At 40.3% G+C, this 22,743-nt stretch overlaps 1 protein-coding gene across 2 annotated transcripts in view; it reads right to left on the bottom strand.

Annotated features, from left to right (window-relative positions):
• Positions 1–22,743, bottom strand: part of macrod2 (mono-ADP ribosylhydrolase 2) — a 570,945-nt gene that overhangs the window by 404,326 nt on the left and 143,876 nt on the right. For both annotated transcript variants that reach the window (XM_058379542.1, XM_058379550.1), the window contains exon 4: positions 19,775–19,804. In XM_058379542.1, coding sequence (XP_058235525.1) covers positions 19,775–19,804 — 30 coding nt within the window. The remainder of the gene's footprint in view (positions 1–19,774; positions 19,805–22,743) is intronic.

The raw sequence follows: 22,743 nt of genomic DNA, 5'->3' as shown, positions 1-22,743 counted from the left end.
AAAGGGAGGAAGCAGGCAATGTGGGGAAAACTTTCACAGATAATATTCACCAGGATGTCACGGCAAAATCTGGTGTATAAAGATTGGTGGCTACTATCTGTGCGCCGGGCTCAGATCCAGAAAAGAATGCAATTCATTCTTGATGTCAGAGAGCCTTGTGGCACCGCTACAGAAACGCGGTCTGCTAAAACGTACGTCGGCTTTAATTTCACACCAGAAAGGAATGGCTGCGAATAACTCATGCTCTATTTTCTCTTGGAACCATCTTGCGGTATTAAAATGATAAAGTATACAGGCTTAAGCTTTAAATACAAAGGAGGGGCCAAAATACAGTAATTCAATGCTCAAGAATAATACGGGAGTGTTATTGTTCAGGATGGTTAATGATGGCCTGCGGAGTGACAGTATCTAAAAGGATCCTTCTTCATAGTTGTGTTCTTTGTTCTAGCGCCGTGGGCAGTTAGTGCAGCGGTGAACTGTTCGCTGACATTATTAATCCCCCCTTTATTTTCCCTCCCTTCCTCATAATATTCAGTGACTAATCAAGCTTGGGGTAATTAGGCCTGTATGCTTGTGTAGCTCCAGACTGATTCGGTGATTAACAAGCTGCGCTCGAACGGAGGTGAAGCGTGTTGCCTGGGCAGACCTGCGGAAACGTGGGCCGAAGCGAGCGTGTACGTGGTCCGGACACGCGCTCGGGTCCAGTCTGTGTGCTTTCTGTTTGTTCTGGATGTCAAATGAGCTTCCTTATGCACGTGTCATTCGCCGAAATCTTCTAGATTTTGTACGACACTGGAATTTCCCCTTCTCTGGAATAAAACGCTATCGTGAGATGCTCCGGTTTGATAACATGGGTGGTGCCGCGCCCTACACAGTGCAGCAGTTTGTGGTTTGAGAGGCTCTCTGTACAACATGTGCCTTCATACTGAGAGATCAGAACACTGTAGCACTGTAGCAAACTAGCCAGATGATGCTATAAAAAACAGTCGTGCTGAAAGAGAAAGGATTCTTTCTGTTATGAAAGCGTGCTCCTTGTGCCGCTCTGCATGTGCCAGAGTGAGTTTACGAGCTGTCCGCTGGGCTCTGTGGGTCTTTGAGGCTGATTTCAAGCTATCGAGCTGAAATTCTAGAGAAAAAAAAGAAAGAAAAAACCCCCCAAAAAACACTTTTCTGTTATAATCTAGCGATGAGTCTTTGACTGTTCTACTTTCAAGCAGGTTTTGGAATCTGATCCTTTACTGTAAAAAAAAGAAAAGACTTTTGGGGAAAAATGTAACTGTAAATATTTACATATAATTTCTATGTATTTTTTTTTTCATTTGAATGTATTTCTGAGCTAAGGCTAATTTTTTATCATATTTACACCGATGTATTTACTTATTCTAAATTGCCTCACAAGTTCATTAGTCAATACGAACGCAGAGAAACCACTCATTCTCTCTCGTCCTGCATATTTCTAATCAGCACATTTTCTCCTTCCTTCGTGACAGTGATAAAAGAACGCACAATTCTTTCGGGAAAATAAAACAAAGGAGAGTGGAATTTAATGGCCATCTGTTTGGTGCTGCAGCAGACCAGGCTGGGTGTAACGCGTGCGATGTTTCGTGTGCGATCAAAGACCTTAGCATCATCAAAAGCTGCTCAACTAGCGAGAGAACCCGGAGATTTAACCCGCCACCAGCCGAGAGCCCCCTTGACTGAGCAAACGTAGCTCTGAGATCAGCCCCTTACATGCCCCTTGTTCAAACAGCTAATGCTGAACTTTATCAGTAACCGAGTGAAAGCTGCTTCGTATTTCTCTTCACGCCGAAACAAAAGGCTGGTGTTTTTAATCAGTTTTCTTTTAGGATTCGGTTAATAGCTGGATTTACCAGAGGCTTACACACACACTCACACAGATTAATCAGCGTCAGCAAGCTTCCTGCAAAAAAGCCTCACTCGATATTAACCACAGCATTAAATGTGTCATCAAATTCAGGAACAAAATATTTATAAAACAGGAAAAGGTTTAAAAACCAGGGCATAACCTTCTGTAGTGACCTTTACCTGATTTCATATTTTTCCCCCCATGGTGAAATGGGTAAATAACACAGGTTTTACACCGAGTTGTAAAAACACTCACACACAAAGCAGCAAAGAATGCATGCCAATCAGAACTTACACACACACACACACACACAGAACCACACAAGCAAATTTGACAGTCCACAAGACACACACACACAGACAAACACTAGGAGCTGACACATTCTCACTTTCTGAAACATGGCAGCAGCGTTCTGCATGTCCCTCGACAACAGAAGTGTTGAATCCGACACTGTGGCTGCCGTGCCAAACAGGCGTTACGTTCTCACCTATCAGGCTCACACTCAAGAGCGGCTCACACAAGGTACGATACGGAACAGCTACAGACCTACCATCAACATCCCTCGGGGGGATTAGATCACAAGTGGACAGCTTTGAAGGTCTGAAGGCATCTTGAAGGTTTCACATGTGTTGTGTGATTCAGTCATTGAGACCATGTGTGGAGGTGGATCATATGCGTGTCCACATTTCTAGTGTCCTCATGTGCTCCCTGACATTAAAGACAGTCAGATTCACGGTTTTCACATGGAATCAAGCTACTTTTGAACTGTTCATCCATGATGATGATGATGATAATGATGATGATGATAGTGTTTAATTACTGCTTGATATAAGGAATAAAACACAATGTGATGTGAAGTTATAGGGAAATAATCAATAGGTGCGTTTACATGGACAAGCACAATCAGATTAAAAAAGAATGCTAGAAGCACAATCAGATTAAAAAAGTGTCCATCTAAACACATCAATCGGATGGAATTTGCCACATCTGATTAAAATTTCAATCGGATGGTAAGGGGTGGTTTAAACCATTTTTAGTCCAATCGAGAGGACGTGTAAACACTTATTCGGATGGAATATGTTCCTGGAAAGTTCTGCGCATGTGCAATGACGTATGACGTACGGACGTTGATACGAATGACATACGGATGTTTTCGTGGACTGTGCGCATGTCAAAAGATCTAATCCGATTCTAATCATGTGTCATGTAATCACGCATAACAATCTGATTATACCGCGTTCGTGTAAACGCTGCGATCGGATTCGTCAATCTGATTGAATTCAGTCCGATCCGATTAAAAAGTGTCCATGTAAACGCACCTAGTGACAGGATGCTGTGCTGAAATGCTTCATTTTATTTTATTGTATTTTATTTTATTTATTTTGTAAACTTAAACTCCCGAGACTCTCTCCAAAATCCTTCTCAAATGAACTTCACCCTATCTACATTTTTTTAATTGGTTTTGTGTGCCATCCACCATACAAGTTTTTTAAGAGCCGTTGCTATAGAAACGAGAAAATTAGTACCAGTGTACTCATACTGTATAAACCTGAAAATTCATCACTTTTTGACCAATCAGAACTCGAGAAGTCCATAGTGACATGGCATAATAAGAAATACTGTATGACATTCTCACTATTACAGCTCGCTTCACAGCAAAGAATGTCTTGATGTCAGTCTTTAAACCCCTGGACAGGGCAGATGGACAGAATTGCTGTAGTAAAGCACTGGAGCATATAGTCAACAGTCAGAAGACATGTAAATACATCTCTTGGATGTGTTCTAGACAAACAAAATGTAAACACTGTGTTTTTGAGTTTATTGCCCTGTGGCCATGTTCTTTAAAGGCGTGTTTGTAGGCTTTGTTCAGCGTCGGTCAGTGTGTTTTCAGTGATAAAGGTCACCTCTAGGAGCTGTGTTTATTTCATTACTTAAATGTGTTCAGCTGATATCAAAAAAAGCATTTTAGATTTTTTGTTTTGAAGAAGAAGCCCAGTATATATCAGACTGCTTCAATAAAATATTTTTAAAAATATACAAGTTGATTAAATATAAAGCGTGGTCATTTAGTTAACTGTACAAAGACCTACTGAAAACTTTCCCCCTATCTCTCTTACACGCGCACACACACACACACACAAAACCTTTTGTAAACAGGTCCTGAGCAGTCCACCGAGAGAGCTGCAGCGGCTCTTTGAAGACCGATCTGGAGGCCAAGCGATAAAACACATCAAAGACGGGTACTTGATCTGGCCTTGTGGAGTTTGCAGGGTTGTGTAAACGAAAGGCAAGGCCACGAGAGAGATAGAGCTTCACCATAGCACGGAGACCACCATGGAAGGGTCCACCTTCTGACTTAAAAAACCGTGATTCTCCCCTGTGGTTTCATCCTAAGCTCCATTATTCACAGGGATCTGAGGAATTCTCATTTTTCTCTATATTGCTATATCAAGAAGGAACAAGTCCTGATTGTTCCAGTAGCTGGGGTTTTCACAAGAGGGTTTTAGTAGAAACTTGTGTGGAGGAAATGTGATAATCCATTATAATATATATATTATATCCAATATATATAATAATATATATAATATATATATATAATATATATATATATATATATATATATATATATATATATATATATATATATATACTTTCTTTTCAAACTATCCTTCATCTCTCAATTATTACAAATAACCACATGGCAGATTCAGTTAGTCCATCTCACATGCATTAACCACTCCCTTATGAACCACTAGAGCCTATAAACAAATTTGTCATGAAAGGGCGTCACGATAGTAAGTGTCTGGATCGATCCAGGGATCGTTGTGAGGCTGTGACTCCACCCGCTACTCTATTTCTTAATCGATGCTCCTAATATGAACCAGCAATAGTGGAGGTGTAACCATGGCAACCGTCATAAACACCAGATTAACCCGAACTCTAATTTGCCATACGGATTTGCTTCCAGATCTCAGGAAAAAACAAATGACACAAATTTACACAGGATACAAAGTAAGCATTTCTTTAAAAAAATGTCCTTATGTCTGAGATGTGACGTAACCATAGCGACAACTGTATAGCTGTCGCCGTGTTCGTATTTAACATAAGGATAAACATATGTTAAGTCGAGCACACACGGCCTACACAATTATCAATAGCATTAAAGTAAAAGGTTGTGACTACATATGACAGCCACATGCCGTATGCTGTGACACATTTCTGACGTGGCTCTCGTATCAGGATTTCCTTTTTTTTCCCCCAATTCAACCCAAATGAAGTCACCTTGAATATACGGCAATTTTTAGAAATTCCAGCAGCTCGGCACTTATTCTGCACACACACACACACACACACACACACACACAAAAAAGCCAAAGCCCAGAGAATCCCATCTTGGTTATTTTAATCCCATGGCGTTTCCATTATAACTCATCAATTTCGAGGTTTTTATTCCCTTGAGAGATTGAAACAAATGGCCAATGAGTCACGCTGTATTTTTTCGCCGCTCAAAGGAACGAGAAGAGAAATTGGCTTTGTGTTTTGCCTGGCCTAAAAGCAACAGCCTTCATTTGAAAGGCTTTATCATTTTAATGATTAAGCTCCCTGGCGACAGACAAATTAAAGCCACGTCTTGGGAAACATAATGAATATAAATCTTATTAAAAGGACATATTTAAGTGAGAGTCCTCATGCTTTATTCAGCTCATATTCCTTACACAAATATTTTATATAGTTCTATATAAACAGTATACGCTGTTGCGCTAGGAGAAAACATAGATCAAATCTTGTTATCAAGACTTTTCGAAATCGGTCTCCTTTGCTTTCCCGCTCCTGCATATCTGCCTCTTTTCTCCGAACCTTTCCTTTCTCCCCTCCTTTTCTTTTTTTCTTTTTGTCATGCTCCCTTTCTCGCTCTGTCTACAAATCCCATGGCATCGCAGGGCGCTTTGTTTACTCAGCGAGGTTTAGAGAGACGCAGATGATAACGAAGTGTGTGAGAGGAGAGGATTAGGGCCGGTATGCTGGGGAACGGTCCCTGGGTGCAGTCACTCATCACACACATAGAGGTGGTGTATATGTCTTAGAAGGGCCTCAGGGAAGTGTGTGTGTGTGTGTGTGTTTGTGTGTGTGTGTGTGTGTGTGTGTTTGTGTGTGTTATATATCTACGATATAGATATATAACACACACAAACACACACACACACAAACTGAAGTGATCTGAAGTGCTGTGACACATATTCAACCGGACATACTGTCATCCTTACATGCTGCTACGCTTAAAGACGAGTCCCTCTTGTTATCCCGAGCTGTTACACTGATATGTTTTTATGCAAAAGTCGCAGGTGAGAAAAAAAGCCACTGAGAAACCGTTGATGCTTGAGGATGTTTTTGTGCTGCACTTATTCAAAAAACAAGAACCAGCCCAAACAGGAACAGAATTAATACAGGATAACGACAAGACTGAAAAATCCACAAAGAATATGATGTACAACACAAACAGGTGTGCTGTTCAAGGAAAATAATCAACAACCATCACCCTTCATTTCCAATTATTCGTTAAGAATAGTACATCATACATTTTCTATCCGTTTATAGTTACATTTAAAGCTGTGGAACAGCCACAGTTCCTGTTTTCACATAGCAGTTGTTCCCTCTTTTTGCACAGGTTGTCATGGTAACCAGAATCTCTATCCTGAAGACTTTCCCATGGTGGAAAACCTACTGAAAGTCACAAAGCACCGACACTGGAGACTCCTTCCATCAGTGTTGGAAAATCATCTCATTATAATCTCTCTCATTGTTGAATAAATATGCTGTTTATTATCAGCTGTAGATTTATGACGCGTCCATCACGCAAGTCCTGTGAATGAGCTGTTACTATAGAAATGCTGCATACTGTTCAAAACAGGTGACTACTCTAGGAGATTATTATGTATATTATATATATATATATATATATATATATATATATATATATATATATATATATATATATATATAGCTTTTTATGTTACACTAGAAAGTCAAAGACGGCAGAGCGATGAAGAGGAAAAAAGCGATTTAATTATTTATTTATTTTATTTTTAGAACCGAAAGAGAAATGATGAGCAGTGTGCGTACATGTGCACTCCTCTGATTATATCATCTTGTTGATCTGGCAGCAGAATGATTACATAACCGAGTCTGAAGAAATCAAATTCTCTTTTCCCAACTTTTTTATATGGATTTTAAAAATATCTGGACCCCTAGATGGAGCTAGCAGAGTCTGACTGGCTGTTACTGGTTGGCTAAAGGGCACAGTGCCCGAATCTTCCTCAGCTCAGGTGCCAAGCAGATGTCACACACAATAATGACTCTTTCGATGCTTTTGTGTCTCTTTTCCCACCCTGCATCCCCTTCTTCCACTGTCTAGGGCACATAGCAACAGAGATAATTGAGTAAGCAAAGTCTCCTCGGCTATAGTAGGAGCCAGTTTCTGGGTGTAAAAAAATAAAAATGAGTGAAAAGATATTGAATATATTCAGGATGGTAAATATTCTGCTTTTTCTGCCTGTATAATCGTGTTTCAGCTGGTTTCTGGGATGAATTAAGATTTTCCCCAAACTATTTTTACCCACTAAAAGAAAGCATCTATTTACACTACAAATAATAATACACACATAAATATTGACACTCTTTCTGTCAAAGTGCATTGACGTAATTAAGATAATTGCTTCGTTCTTATTCATTAGTCCGATAATTAGATTCATTGTACCATTATTGATCAGATATCCAAAATCTGCTTAAGCTCTACCTAATGCTTTGCAGACCAGTGACGCTAATTTCCACCCGATAACGATCAAGCCCAATACTTACAAAGCACATAGACAAGTACAAACCTATCAGCTAAACCTTCTTATTAGTCACTCGGGGCCATTTTGTTTTCTCACTTTCGACCTAAATCAGATCCAGATGTGGACATGTATTCTACAACTGCATATCTGATTTTCGCACTTTTATATACATATATTACTTCTCCTGTATATAGCTCCCCCTTTTAAAGATAGATAGATAGATAGATAGATAGATAGATAGATAGATAGATAGATAGATAGATAGATAGATAGATAGATAGATAGATAGACCATTACAGAGGCAGTTAATCAAGTACATAGACAGACAGACAGACAGACAGACAGACAGACAGACAGATAGATAGATAGATAGATAGATAGATAGATAGATAGATCATTACAGAGGCAGTTAATCAAGTACATAGACAGACAGACAGACAGACAGACAGACAGACAGACAGACAGATAGATAGATAGATAGATAGATAGATAGACCATTACAGAGGCAGTTAATCAAGTACATAGACAGACAGACAGACAGACAGACAGACAGACAGACAGACAGATAGATAGATAGATAGATAGATAGATCATTACAGAGGCAGTTAATCAAGTACATAGACAGACAGACAGACAGACAGACAGACAGACAGACAGACAGACAGACAGACAGATAGATAGATAGATAGATAGATAGATAGATAGATAGATAGATAGATAGATAGATAAGATGGACAGCCAGACAAACAGGCAGGTAGGTAAGTAAATAGATAGACAGATAGATAGACAGATAGATAGACAGATAGATAGATAGATAGATAGATAGATAGATAGATAGATAGATAGATAGATAGATAGATAGATAGACAGACAGACAAGATGGACAGCCAGACAGACAGGCAGGTAGGTAAGTAAATAGATAGACAGATAGACAGATAGATAGATAGATAGATAGATAGATAGATAGATAGATAGATAGATAGATAGATAGATAGATAGATAGACAGACAGACAGATAGATAGGTAAGTAAATAGGCAGACAGACAGACAGACAGACAGACAGACAGATAGATAGATAGATAGATAGATAGATAGACAGACAGACAGACAGACAGACAGGCAGGTAGGTAAGTAAATAGATAGACAGACAGACAGACAGACAGACAGACAGACAGACAGACAGATAGATAGATAGATAGATAGATAGATAGATAGATAGATAGATAGATAGATAGATAGATAGATAGATAGATAGATAGATAGATAGATAGATAGATAGATAGGCAGGCAAGCATACAAAGGTAGGTAAGTAAATAGATAGACAGACAGACAGACAGACAGACAGACAGACAGATAGATAGATAGATAGATAGATAGATAGATAGATAGATAGATAGATAGATAGATAGATAGATAGATAGATAGATAGATAGATAGATAGATAGATAGATAGATAGATAGATAGATAGATAGATAGATAGATAGATAGATAGATAGATAGATAGATAGATAGATAGATAGATAGATAGATAGATAGATAGATAGATAGATAGATAGATAGATAGATAGATAGATAGATAGATAGATAGATAGATAGATAGATAGATAGATAGATAGATAGATAGATAGATAGATAGATAGATAGATAGATAGATAGGCAGGCAGGCAGGCATACAAAGGTAGGTAAGTAAATAGATAGACAGACAGACAGACAGACAGACAGACAGACAGATAGATAAATAGGTAGGTAAGTAAATAGACAGATAGATAGATAGATAGATAGATAGATAGATAGATAGATAGATAGATAGATAGACAGACAGATAGATAAATAGGTAGGTAAGTAAATAGATAGACAGATAGACAGATAGATAGATAGATAGATAGATAGATAGATAGATAGATAGATAGATAGATAGATAGACAGACAGATAGACAAGATGGACAGCCAGACAGATAGGTAAGTAAATAGATAGACAGATAGACAGATAAACAGACAAACAGACAGAAAGCGAGATAGATAGATAGATAGATAGATAGATAGATAGATAGATAGATAGATAGATAGATAGATAGATAGATAGATAGATAGACAGGCAGACAGGCATACAAAGGTAGGTAAGTAAATAGACAGACAGACAGACAGACAGACAGACAGACAGACAGATAGATAGATAGATAGATAGATAGATAGATAGATAGATAGATAGATAGATAGATAGATAGATAGATAGATAGATAGATAGATAGGCAGACAGGCATACAAAGGTAGGTAAGTAAATAGACAGACAGACAGACAGACAGACAGACAGACAGACAGACAGACAGATAGATAGATAGATAGATAGATAGATAGATAGATAGATAGATAGATAGATAGATAGATAGGCAGGCAGACAGACATACAAAGGTAGGTAAGTAAATAGACAGACAGACAGACAGACAGACAGACAGACAGACAGACAGATAGATAGATAGATAGATAGATAGATAGATAGATAGATAGATAGATAGATAGATAGATAGATAGATAGATAGATAGATAGATAGATAGATAGATAGATAGGCAGGCAGACAGACATACAAAGGTAGGTAAGTAAATAGACAGACAGACAGACAGACAGACAGACAGACAGATAGATAGATAGATAGATAGATAGATAGATAGATAGATAGATAGATAGATAGATAGATAGATAGATAGATAGCCAGACAGACAGGTAGGTAGGTAAGTAGATAGATAGATAGATAGATAGATAGATAGATAGATAGATAGATAGATAGATAGATAGATAGGTAAGTAAATAGATAGATAGATAGATAGATAGATAGATAGATAGATAGATAGATAGATAGATAGATAGATAGATAGATAGATAGACAGACATACAAAGGTAGGTAAGTAAATAGATAGACAGACAGATAGACAGATAGATAAATAGGTAGGTAGGTAGGTAGATAGATAGATAGATAGATAGATAGATAGATAGATAGATAGATAGATAGATAGATAGATAGATAGATAGATAGATAGATAGATAGATAGATAGATAGATAGATAGACTTTAAAATATAAACACAGCTTAAATGTTTAAAAGGTTTCAGTCAGCCATGTTGAGGCAGCACGAGCTCCATAAATCAGTCCTCAACTTGTCAGACTGGATTAAGTCAAAGTGCTGTGGTCAAATACAACATGACGTGGAGGCCGGAGTGTTTGGAGTGTTCGGCTTTGTCTGAAATCTCCATGACTGACCCAGAAAGATGATACAGACAGGTGAACGCTGGTGCTCACAGTGTTGGATAACAGAAGTCGTAAAAAAAAAAATGCGTCGACATTTGTATCATTAACCAATAGCACAGCTGCCACTCTGGAACAGGAGATCTGTTACACTACAGAGTAGAAGATCCCGAATGGAGGAAATGCCAACATTAGCAGTAGACAGGAGATTTAATATAATTCCATTAAAAAAAATAAATAAAGGATGCATTTGCTTTACATAGTTGGCTGATAAACTAGCAACTCATGTTTTCATTAAAGACTTGACTCAGTACTGCTAAATTATTTTCAGAAAACATACCAGCTTTTTAAAGCAGAAGGAATATCGCTAGCCACAGTGTCGGGAAATCTCCCCGAGTCTCGTCCAATTTGTGAGAGAAGAAAAGTCAGCAGTGAATTTCTGTTGAAAAACAAACAATGACACTACACAAAGGCGAGTTTAGCTTTCCTTTAAAAACTATCACAATAAACAAACACATTCCTATCCACTGGCTGGCTTTCGTCTGAGTTGGTAATTATTTAGAGCTGTGGCTTCAAAAAGAGCATGGCCACGAGCAAAACAGGAAGTGGAGCACTTGGTCCTGATATGCTCACATTCCCTATCCTGCAGGGCAATTCTGCTTATTCAGAGGGAGAGAGAGAGAGAGAGAGAGGGAGCACTATCAGTGCGTCAGTTCAAGTACATTTTCCATTAAATGTTAGCGCCAGGTGTGTGATAACAGTAAACAAATCATTGGCTCGCAACAGATAAATAGAAATGTGTAGCATGTAAGCACGCACTAGACAAATGTACACACGAGTACAAGCAAACACGAGGCAGAACAGAGGCTGAATTGCTTTCAGCACGAGTAGCGTTAGTGAGAGTAAAAGGAAAATAGGCCACTGTATATTGTCAGCGTTTATTGAACAAATGACTCGGGTCTGGGGCATACTTCATTACTGGGATTATGGATTGTTTCCTGTTGGTAAGTGCTCGGGGAAAACAAATGTGAAGCCACACGGGGCTTTTCCCCCTTTGGAAGGATCAGGAGCTCTAGAGCTGCGGTGTTTAAGACTGCAAGTGCTTAAGGGTGCATTTTATCTGGACTTTCCTGCGCTATTTCCTGCACAGATGCAAGCTTCGTCTGGAAAATTTCACCTTCATTGGTTTAAGAAGAAAAAAACCCCAAACATCACCACTTTTAGATGTGATTTACTTACTTAAAAGGAGTATGCGCATTCAATTAGGCTGACACTGAGTGCACTGGATGAGCTCATGTGGACCGAGTTGTCTGTCTTATCAGACGGTTGCTGGTGGAGAAGGGATACAGGGTGATTTATGGACGGAGACAAAGATGATAAATTATTCATCAGTTCGGAGGAAGAAAACAGGCAACACGAAACGCCGAGCTTCTGACGGACTCGCTGAGTTTCACGAGGCGCGACAACTGATTTCCTCACCGGTCCAGTAACCTTGTGTAGCAGAGTTCAACAAGAGTGTTTACTTCTTGACCATCATGTTTGTAGACTTCAAAAAGGCACAGCTGGGTAAGTTCTAAATACATGAGAAGATCCCAGATCATCCAAAAGAGAAAGTGTCTTGGAGGGAAAACAGTACATGGTCAAAAGTTTGTGGACAATTGAGCATCATGGCCTAATCTTCTTGTTGATCTTTCGGCTGCTCCCTTGGCACAGGTTTTACGCTGGATGCCCTTTCTGGCACAACCCTCCTATTTTATCCGGGCTTGGGACCGGCACTGCATCCAGTAGCTGGGGTTTGGCCACTGGCTAGGAATCAAACCCAGGCCTTCTGCATGGTAGGCAAGACACCTACCACTAAGCCACCACTGCCCTCATCATAGCCTGATGCGCTTTTTGAATATTTCCTTCCAGATTTAGTCCCACTTTGAGGTTCTAATAACCTCCAGTCTTCCAGGCAGGCTTTCCACTAGATTTTAGAGGAGCATAAGAGCATTAGTGAGATCAGACGCTGATGTTCAGTGAGTGATGAATTGGGTTGAGGGTCAGGGCTCTGAACACACTGTGAGTTCAGGACCTTCTTTCACCATGTCGTCCACACCAAACTCAGAGAACCATTCCTTGTATGGATCCTGCCATGTGCACAGGGGCATCGTCATACTGGAGTCCAGTTTAGTTCCAGTGACGGGAAAATCTAATACGATACCAGATAACACTGGAGAAATTCTGGACAATCGTATCTTTTTTTCCCTCCTAACTTTGTGGTGCACATACTTTTGACTAAATAGTCCACGTGAACTTTAAACAATTTCTATTTACCTCCTGAAAAAACCAAGGTCACATTTTCAAGCAAGAAAACTGAGCTGTGACACGAGGGGAAGGGGGTGGGGCTTTCACAAGGGGTCAGTTGATATCAGTGAGTTCAAAAGCACTTACACACCTGTCAATCATTCCAGATTCACGTGCTGATTGGCTCGTCTGCCTTTTCATTGGGGGGAAATAAAGAAGACTTCTCTTTTTGTGTAGACTCCAGTGTTTTGTTTCGAACAGTACATTAAGAATTGTACTGTAAGAGTCAATAAAGTGATGTTACCATGAAAATATTTAATATTTCATTTTGAAAAAATACATGGAATTAAATGTTTAGAGAGTAAAAAGAATGAGAAAATTGTATTGTGTATTACTTCATGACAAATAGTGAAATAAAACTGTTCTTTATTCGTGTCCTGCTCTACATCATCAGATATTCTTTATAAAGGGGTTATTTCATCATACAGATCTTGCAGCATCACTGTGATCTAGAGGTAGTACAAGAACTAGGCATAAACTCTGTCCTGATTTGAATCATCGCCTCACCATCAAAAAAAAGAAAAAAATAGACACATCTCTCTCTCTCTTTCCCTACATCAAAACACACCACTTCATCTAAATATAGAACTAACGAAAGTCACTCAAAAAATTAATGGTGTGATCGTTCTCCATCAATTAGTCCATCCATCACTTCTGATTGGACTGGAGTGCGATCGTGCAGCCTATTCTCAACTCCCTCCAGCAAAGGACTGTCACACAGCGTACAGTGGAGGCCTGTGGGTAAATCTGGCCCACTAAAAAGGAGCATAGATTCAACGTGTGCTTGTGTAAAAAGGCTTTTTTCCATTTCTGGCTGAGATGACCTTGGTGAGCTCCATTAAATATCCCTACATATTGCCATGCTCATCCTTGATTGGTCACCCAAACTCCCACATTTTTTGCTTTATTATGGATTCACCAACCGCTTTATAAGCAAGACCTGCACATTTATGCAATTATCTAATCAGTCAATCATGTGGCAGCGGTCTGATGCATAAAATCATGCAGATACAGGTCACATCATGTTCATGTCAAACATCAGGAATGGTGATAAGGTTGTTGGTGCCAGAAAGCTGAGTGATTGAAAAACGGCTGATTTTCATGCTCAAGAGTCGCTAGAGTTTGCACGGAATCCAGCAAGCTTCAGTTCTTGTTGACCAGAGAGGTCAGAGAAGAATAGACTAGTTTAAGCTGCCAGGAAGATGAAAAATAATCACTGTACAACGGTGGTGCAGAGAAAAACATCTCAGAACGCAAAAGACAAGATGTCACACGCTGAGGTGGATGGGCTACAACAGCAGAAGACCACACCAAGGGTCCACTCCTATCAGCCAAGAACAGCTATAGTGAACACAGTGAACCAATATTTTAGTGAGCCTGTGTCCACTACAGCTTCAGAAGCCTGTTCCTGGCTAACAGGAAGTAAAACAGTAAGTAATCTTCTGTTTCAGAAGTCCATCTGCATCAATGCTATGTGTCCTGATCTGCTTTTCTGTGCACCATGAGTTGTATAGTGTGATTATTTGAGTGAACTGAATACTTATAAGGTGTACAGATGTTTCTAATAGACTGTGGTGCAGATGTTTAGGTAGTTCTTAATACGTAGCTTTTAAATTAAAAACAATTGAAAGTAACAGGTGTATTTGAAGACAAGACACACCACGTTTCCCGTAAACGTCACTTTTAGGCTCTCATGAATTTCAGAACAAAACTAACACACACCAGATGTGATATGATTCACTTTGGTTATAACCTGCGTTAGATGCATTTCCTTTAGGGTTCTGTTTATTCGAAAGATGGATTTGTTTATTTGAGTCATCTTCGGCTATATCCTTTAAGGCTCTCCTCATTCAAAACCATGTGGGAGGCTCTGCATGTTTACGAAGCTCAGCACTATGTGACTTTTTATCCAGCAGCTCGCAGCTGCACCAGCTGTGGGTTCAGGATGAAAACTTCATGTATATTAATAAACAAAGTTTTAAATAAATCTGACCTCGGTTACATACGACCTATTTGAATTCTACTTCCGCAGACGGTCCACACAAAAATTTATTCCATAACCGTCTATATCAGACCATTAAACCAGGACTGCACAAGGATTACAAACTTATATAAGAGAGACATGACCTGGAGTTTAGAGTTGGTCCCAGTGAGCCATTTTTTAAGCTCATATCTAGTCAGAGTATTTATTCTTACGACACTCCGATTCCACGCTGAACGCATCTGCCATCTCATAAGAATAAAGCAAGGCTAACCTACACGCTAGCCGCAGTGCGATATCTACAGAAAGAAATCTCTAATGAAGTATAGGCTAATAAAGAATGAATCATCAAGAGGATGAACTGTAATGCCCTTCTTTTTAAAATGCAACAAGTATATTAAAAAAAAAAGAGAGAAAGAGATAGGATTCACAGAGAAGGAGAAAAACAAGGACGCCAATGAAAAAGAACGCTCGAACCCTTTCACCCCTCCAGTTCGGCAGAAAGTAGGTGGCTGCCAAAGGGGAAAGAAGCAGCAGCAGCAGATCAACCAGATGTAGAGCGAGCATGGTACTGGCCCGGAGGAAGGAAACCGAACGCTCAAACTCAGCAGGCTGGATCAAGTTGCCTATAGGCACTAGTGAAGAGTTAGTGGAGCGTGGCCAGGAAGCGTGCATTAAACAAAAGGGCGGATGATATTGTAGTTAAGCGGTAAGCGGAGGCGAGGCAATCTCGACGTCTGTCTCCGACCCCTTTCACAAAGCGAAGCTTTAGATGTTAATGTGACACAGTGCGCAGAATGTCATCTAGCAGTCAGGTTCAAATGGAGAAAAGCAATTTAAGGAGCTGAACACACAACGGTCTTGCGGTCTGGCACACTCCACGGATTTCTCGCTGCTTGTAGCTCAGGGCTGGCTGATGTTGCTCAGAAGACATGGCCTTTTGATTGCTTTTTTTCGCAGGGTCATGCCATGCTGCAGCTCTTGGTGCTAAGAATAAGTCAAGTACGAAAAGAAAAATCCTCTCGAATCCAAAGGACAAGAGAATGTGAAAAGAAATACGGCTTTGGGTAACAGTGCTTGATCAAGCTTAGGTCAAATTTATTTTATTATTATTATATTCTTTTAATGAGATCTTTAATCTTGTATTGGAATGTCTGAGAGTTCAGACATTTCCTCACACCTGATTCAACTTATCAGCTAGCTGTCAGATTTAGTAGGTGTGTTTGAGCAGGGAAAATCACCAAACTGTGCTGGATCCCAACCCTCCTGCTACAGGAACCTGAACGTCTCTAAATTAGTCTCATTTCATCTCAGTAGGTGGCTCCGAAGTGGTCCTTGTACCTTAAGGATAAAGAAAAGGAAAACCCTCGGAGTGAAAGTATGCATCATAATTATTTTGGTTTGGATTTGATTTCGTGTTGTTCTTTGGTTTCCGACATCAAATAACAGGAAACCACTTTTCCACAGCTTTTCGACCACATTAAATAAACAACCCGACTACCAGTTGCCCAATCAGCGAGGACACTGTACACCAGAACACGGCATAATGACCTGAATTTCTGACCCACCCAAAGTTTACGGGCCATTACGAAAGCACTGAGAATGTAACCCAAACCCCTGTGGACTTCCAGAGAGGAGAGAAAGCTGGCTGATAAGAGAGAAAGCTATGTCTTTCTTAAGAGGTCTCGGACAGGATGAACTTATCCCAGCTGGAGGTCTTCACCTTGCTAAACGATAGGAGGTAGGCGAGAGGGAGAAAGAAAACAGGCAGGTTTATCAGCCGTCCAATGGCAATAAAGGAGAGTGAGAAGATAAAGCCGTCAGTCTCTCTCTCTCTCTCTCTCTCTCTCTCACACACACACACACACACACAGATAAAGTAAAGAGGATGATGGGCTTTGTTTTGAGAGAACCGAAGGAGTAAAAAAGTGGAAAAAAAAAAGTAGACAGAAAAGCATCTTGGTTTATTGACAGAACTCTCTTGATGATAAAACCAGTAATCTTTTGCCACCCACAGAATTTTCAATGACGAGTCCGTCAGTCTGCACACCAGCTGAGACGGATTTTTTTGTTTTATTTTTATTGTCGTTGTTAGTTTTTTTTTCTTTTACAGCTCCAGTTGGATCCTCTGATGTTGCAATTATTCACATAGGATTAACCTTCCTGACTTCCAGCCCGAGCTCCTATAAAAGCTACCTACCGCTTTTTTAATGTCAAATGTTCTCTTGATGTGTTTGAAAGTTCCTGGCCAAGAGCCACTGAGGATGCTTTGGAAGCCAAACATGGCGTCGTGGGGTTAATTACGTTTCCGACACAGTTATCCGGGGTCTCCAATTAGAGGAAACCGTCTTCTTGGTGTCAGCTTTGATTAGAGACTATTCTCCACCATGATATGCTTGATTCCTGGCTCTGAATACAAGTATTTTTTTGAAACATACATATTTTTGGAGTTTTGGCCTATTGGTTGCATGAAACCAGTATTTGGGTTATCTGAAAGGGGAAAAAAAAACCTCTCCAAGGTGGCCTCAAGTCCACGGATGTTCCAGTAGCCTTCCTGCCCTTAGCACTGATAAGAAATACCCTGTGTCGCTATTAAACCTCCATCTCACACATACACAGTCCATCAAAGAAGGCAGAGGGCAATTATGAGAAAATAATGAAGAAAGCAAATTGCCCTGGAATGATTAAACTGTCGTGACCAATCAATAACAGGACCGTGATGACATACACGAAGGTGCCGAGGGAAAGTGTTCGGACCAGTCAGACCTATTTGGTTGACAGGTGCTCGGGTAAGTGGTTTTGTCATGGCCATGTGACCTCTGACCTCAATCATTTTTTCCCCCCACTCCAGACCACCAATCGTGCGACACAACACGGCTACAGTAAACTAGCGGTATGGGGTTTAGCATGAATCAAATAACAAGCCACGAAGCTCGGTGTGAAATGGATCGGGTAACGTGGCCCGACTAGGCTTCCTCATGAGGGCTGTGGATGTGACTAGAGCAGGGGATACGGGGCAACACCCTGGAACAGATGAATAAACAAAGGATTTGTGTGAAAGATAAACAGATGTATGTTTGTTATCCAGGGACTAGCTGCGTCCCCATGTGTTGTGCAGAAAGGATCAAAAAATTCCTGAAATAATTGGGTTGATTCTTCCACGCCGTCCCCTCCGGCTCCCTCGACTCGGTCCTGCACAGTTCACCGTGCAATTATTATTTCAATCATGTCAGACTTTGTGCAAAATTCTGCCAAATAGGGGAACTCTGGCTGGATGTAATACATGCTTGGTTGCCTCTGATTTCATCTTGGTCTTGATGTAAATGCACGACGGCAGGCCGGCGAAGAGATTGACTTCGGACACGGCGGCGTTTAAAAAAAATCCTTCAGGAACCGCAAGAATGAGGTCCTCTGTTCAGCGTAACAAAAGTCTGGAAGTGTTTCAAACATGTTCTAAGAATGTAAGCGTGAAGGTTTTTCGGTCATGTGAATGTCTAATAATAAGGGCAACTCGACCCGTGAGGTGTTTCATAAGATCTCGAAGCGAAGAACTCCATCCTCCTTGGCTTATACAACACCAACACTCCAACACTCTCAACATTGCTGTATTACAGAAATCCTGTTCTAGATCACAGCAAGTGATAAAAATACACACGTTTGTGTAAAGATCACTGACTTTCTCTGATTCTTATTCATTTCCTTTTACTTTTTGTAGATTTTTTCAGAAACCTCCGACGAATCTATTGTGTAGCATGTTGTGTAGATTTATCGTTCATTTTATATTCACAATCTACTATCGTTTCTATAGGATGGCATACGCTCTACATAATTGTGGTTAATCATATTTTAAAAATTCAAGAAAGAAATGTGTGTCTAGCTATTTACATTCATTTAAACAATAAAAGTTTTTTTCTTTTTCTACATTTCTACTTCTGTACATAGTGCAATATTTAATTTCCTTTTTTTCTTATATCAGTGTTATATTCCATCTCTACGGTGTAACCTTCCTTGTGTGTCTGAACATACTTGGTAATAAAGCTTGTGATTTAGCAAGGAATATATAATAACTCATATGGAGAGAGGTTTGCTGTAAGGAGATGTTTATGGAAAGAGTAAGGAGATGTTTATTCATTGTCATGGAAGGAGTCTCCAGTGTTGGTGCTTTTTCAGGACAAAGAATGTTGTAACAAGTGAAAACATGAACTTTGGTGCATTCCACCACATAACTTTCACAACATCAAATGCGACGATAAGCTGCTTTAAAATTATTGCTAAACTGCTGTGGTATAAGAGGAATAAAACATTTGCTGCTATAATAAATGAGGGCAATTTAACATTGATTATTTCCCTATAACTGCACTTACATTAGTATTCTAGTCTAGGTATTTATACTAAACCCAGTGTTCCTAACCAAAAAACCATATCATCTCAAGGTGTAACATCTCTACCCTATTCTCTCAGGATTAAAGTGCTAGAAAACAGGAAATGTGAAAGTTGAGAACTCTTACCTCCGCCGCCACCGAGGAGACTGGAGTTCGCTGTAAAAACAGACAAAAGACAAAAATCAGTGGCCGGTCCAAAGAACATTTTAAGCAGAAAACTCTTTACCTCAAAGAGGACACCATTATTCAGATGAGAGCAGACACAGACACAGACCTCGAAGGTCAAGCACACTCTGAAGGGAGATTTATTCATCGTGCAGCGTTTCTGAAGCATGAGCATGCAAGCAGCTGCACTCCGCCGACACCCTCGCTCGCTGAGGATGACTGCGGATCGAGCTGTCCGCCTGAGTCTGAGCAGATGCTGCGAGGGCCGGGCAGCACTTTGATGCTACGGTTCTGATCTCTTTGTGGCGAGGAAGGGGGCTGAGGGTCACAAGTCTGCCTCGCTGTGCTTCTCAGAAAAAGAAAAAAAACAAAAACCGTGGGCAAAACCCTGCTCCTGTTTCTCACCTCTCTACACCTAATAACCACAATCAGCTTTACAAACACCCTTTAATTGTCAACGCTGTGTAGAGCGCACTGTGTTACTGTAGCCAAAAAAATCCCTTTTACCAAGTTCAAGGCACAGCAACATCAAGAAAGGGTTTCATTTTAAAAGCTCCCGGTGTCAGCTTCAGACTTTCCAGGGACTGATTAAAGGGGGATTTTTAAAGGGGAAAAAAAAAAGCCATCGTTAATTTGGACACTGGGAAAAAAATAATAATGCGGTTATGTTCTGAAATGGGCAGTTCACAGAAAGTGCAGTCTACATGAACATCAATCACAATTAGTACAGTAGCATTTGAGCAATAAAACAAACAAGCAAATGATCAAAAGCCTGGGTCTGTCTTGCGACGAAAGAGGGACGTTAATGGAACGTTTATGAGCCAGAAATTTGAGTCGGCGAAGGTGTACGTGTTGATTGAGCTCGTTTTTCCTATCGGAAAGTCTTAAGGCATGAATTTGGATGTTCTAAGTGTGTGTGTGTGTGTGTGTGTGTGTGTGTGTGTGTGGAAGGACTGTTGATATAAATGCGCATTTCGGCAAGTGCTTTGTTGCGCAAACACTAAATAGAAGTGAAAGATAAAGAAAAAAGAAAAAGGGTTTAAAAGCTTCCAGCTGTTGCGGTCAGCATCTGGACTGCGTTCGGCACTTTGTTCATTTAGACCCCTTTTAAGGCAGTCGCCTCTGTCCGAACCGAACGTCTAGACTCGGTCTGTGTTGTCAATGGGAATGAAATCGGACTGAGAATAATCCTGTAATAACAGATCGAGAGCAAAATGTATTGCCTGCTCCAAAGTATGGGACATTAATATACTTCAGCTGCACTGTATTAAAGAGTGTTGGGCTGTCACACGGAAAAGGAATCTGTTATAATCGCAGCTCAAAAGGGGTGTCATTATGTGTCATTGGGGTCTTATGGAGGTTTTCCAGTGAAGGAATAATGTACTCCAGGTCTACATCCCTGCCACTGTGTGTGTGTGCATACATATATATATATATATATATGTATATACACATACATCTTCTACATTCACACCAGTGAGACAAAGAAACCTTGCAAGGGTTCGTGACTCGGAAACCACGATTTCAAAGTCGGCTGCGATTCTATGCAAATTAAGCATGGCACTGTGAATCCAGACCAGTGCTTCCTCGGACCAATCCCGTATCACGTTTGGACCGATGTTTTTGAATTTCCCCACTTACTTCCCCAACTATAACTCGTACCTGCAGTTCATTTTTCATTTACAAGGAAGAAAACATCACACATCAGTGGGATCATTGCATTCTGCCATATAGATCCTGTGTGTATGTATGTGGATACAGTGAAACCTGAAGGAAAATAAAGCTTGGAAGGAAGTAGCAGAGATCACCGGCTGCTCTGGTGGGTGGATGTAGCTAATAATGCTAGCTTCTTTCACTAATCTGGAAATGAAGCCAGTCACGGCAAATTAGTAACTGATTTAATCTGTTTAACTAGTTAGATCTACAAGCTATATAGCTACACGCGTTTCTTGTCAGAGCTAAGAGAGAGAGAGAGACAGAGAGAGAGAGAGAGAGAAAGAGAGAGATTCTCAAAAGAGACACCAGTAGCGGATGCTACACAAGACAAACAAGCGACAAACCGCGAACAACTTGTTGCCTGCTAGTGTGAATGCAGGGTTACTAAACAAATGGATTATACCATTGTCTAGTTAAGTGGCATCACAGCACAGCTGACATTATGGAAATCCTCTTCATCTGTTCGGCTAAAAGTCAGCGCCTCTAAAGCACAGAAGCTAATCAATTTGACACCGTCGAGAGGGATGCAGCAACATGCAGGAGGCCCAGGCCCGGACGAGGAAGGCAGCTTCTTTAATGGTATGCGCTCATCCGACAGAGCCGGAGAGGCGTATCTCATCTCGGCAGGGACTTTGGTAAATGTGTTCGCCTGCAAGGCAGAACAGAAATCTTGCGCCTGGGTTGTTTTATTTCTTTTCTTTTAATATTCCTCTCCCTGTGTGCTGTGAGTCACACCGAGCCACTCCTTTCATCTTTCCCCTTTATTCCCTTTCTTTTTTTTTCTCTTCAAAGTGTCTCATACTCGCACATCTCTTACCTCCGCAAACGGCAAAAACAAAACCCAGCCCTGTGCAATTGATATCAAGGGAGATGTTCGAGGCCTTGAAATAACCAGGGACGATTTTTTATCTAACAGCGGGGAGAAGGGGAACAAATGAAGAACAGCTGTATGTATAGGTTAAAGAAGGAGGAAAAAAAAAAAAAGACGAGAGGTAAAGAGGAACCTGCACATTTTCACAAGCTGAGGAAAATTTAGTGAGCGGTTAAGAATGCCTTAGAACTGGCGCTTAGGGAAACTGGCAACTCGCAGGCTGATCTGAAGTGACAGCACTCAGGTTGGCCAGAGCTGGAAACTAAACAGAAATTATACCATAATGAAGTTTTGATAGTGGATATTAATCATGAAGTACACTAGCTCACCATCTGCTTCGATC

This window comes from Hemibagrus wyckioides, linkage group LG03 (genome assembly GCF_019097595.1).
Source record: "Hemibagrus wyckioides isolate EC202008001 linkage group LG03, SWU_Hwy_1.0, whole genome shotgun sequence".
Taxonomy (NCBI): Eukaryota; Metazoa; Chordata; class Actinopteri; order Siluriformes; family Bagridae; genus Hemibagrus; species Hemibagrus wyckioides.
Note: the sequence above shows the minus strand (reverse complement) of the source record. Positions and strands in the feature narration are given on the sequence as shown.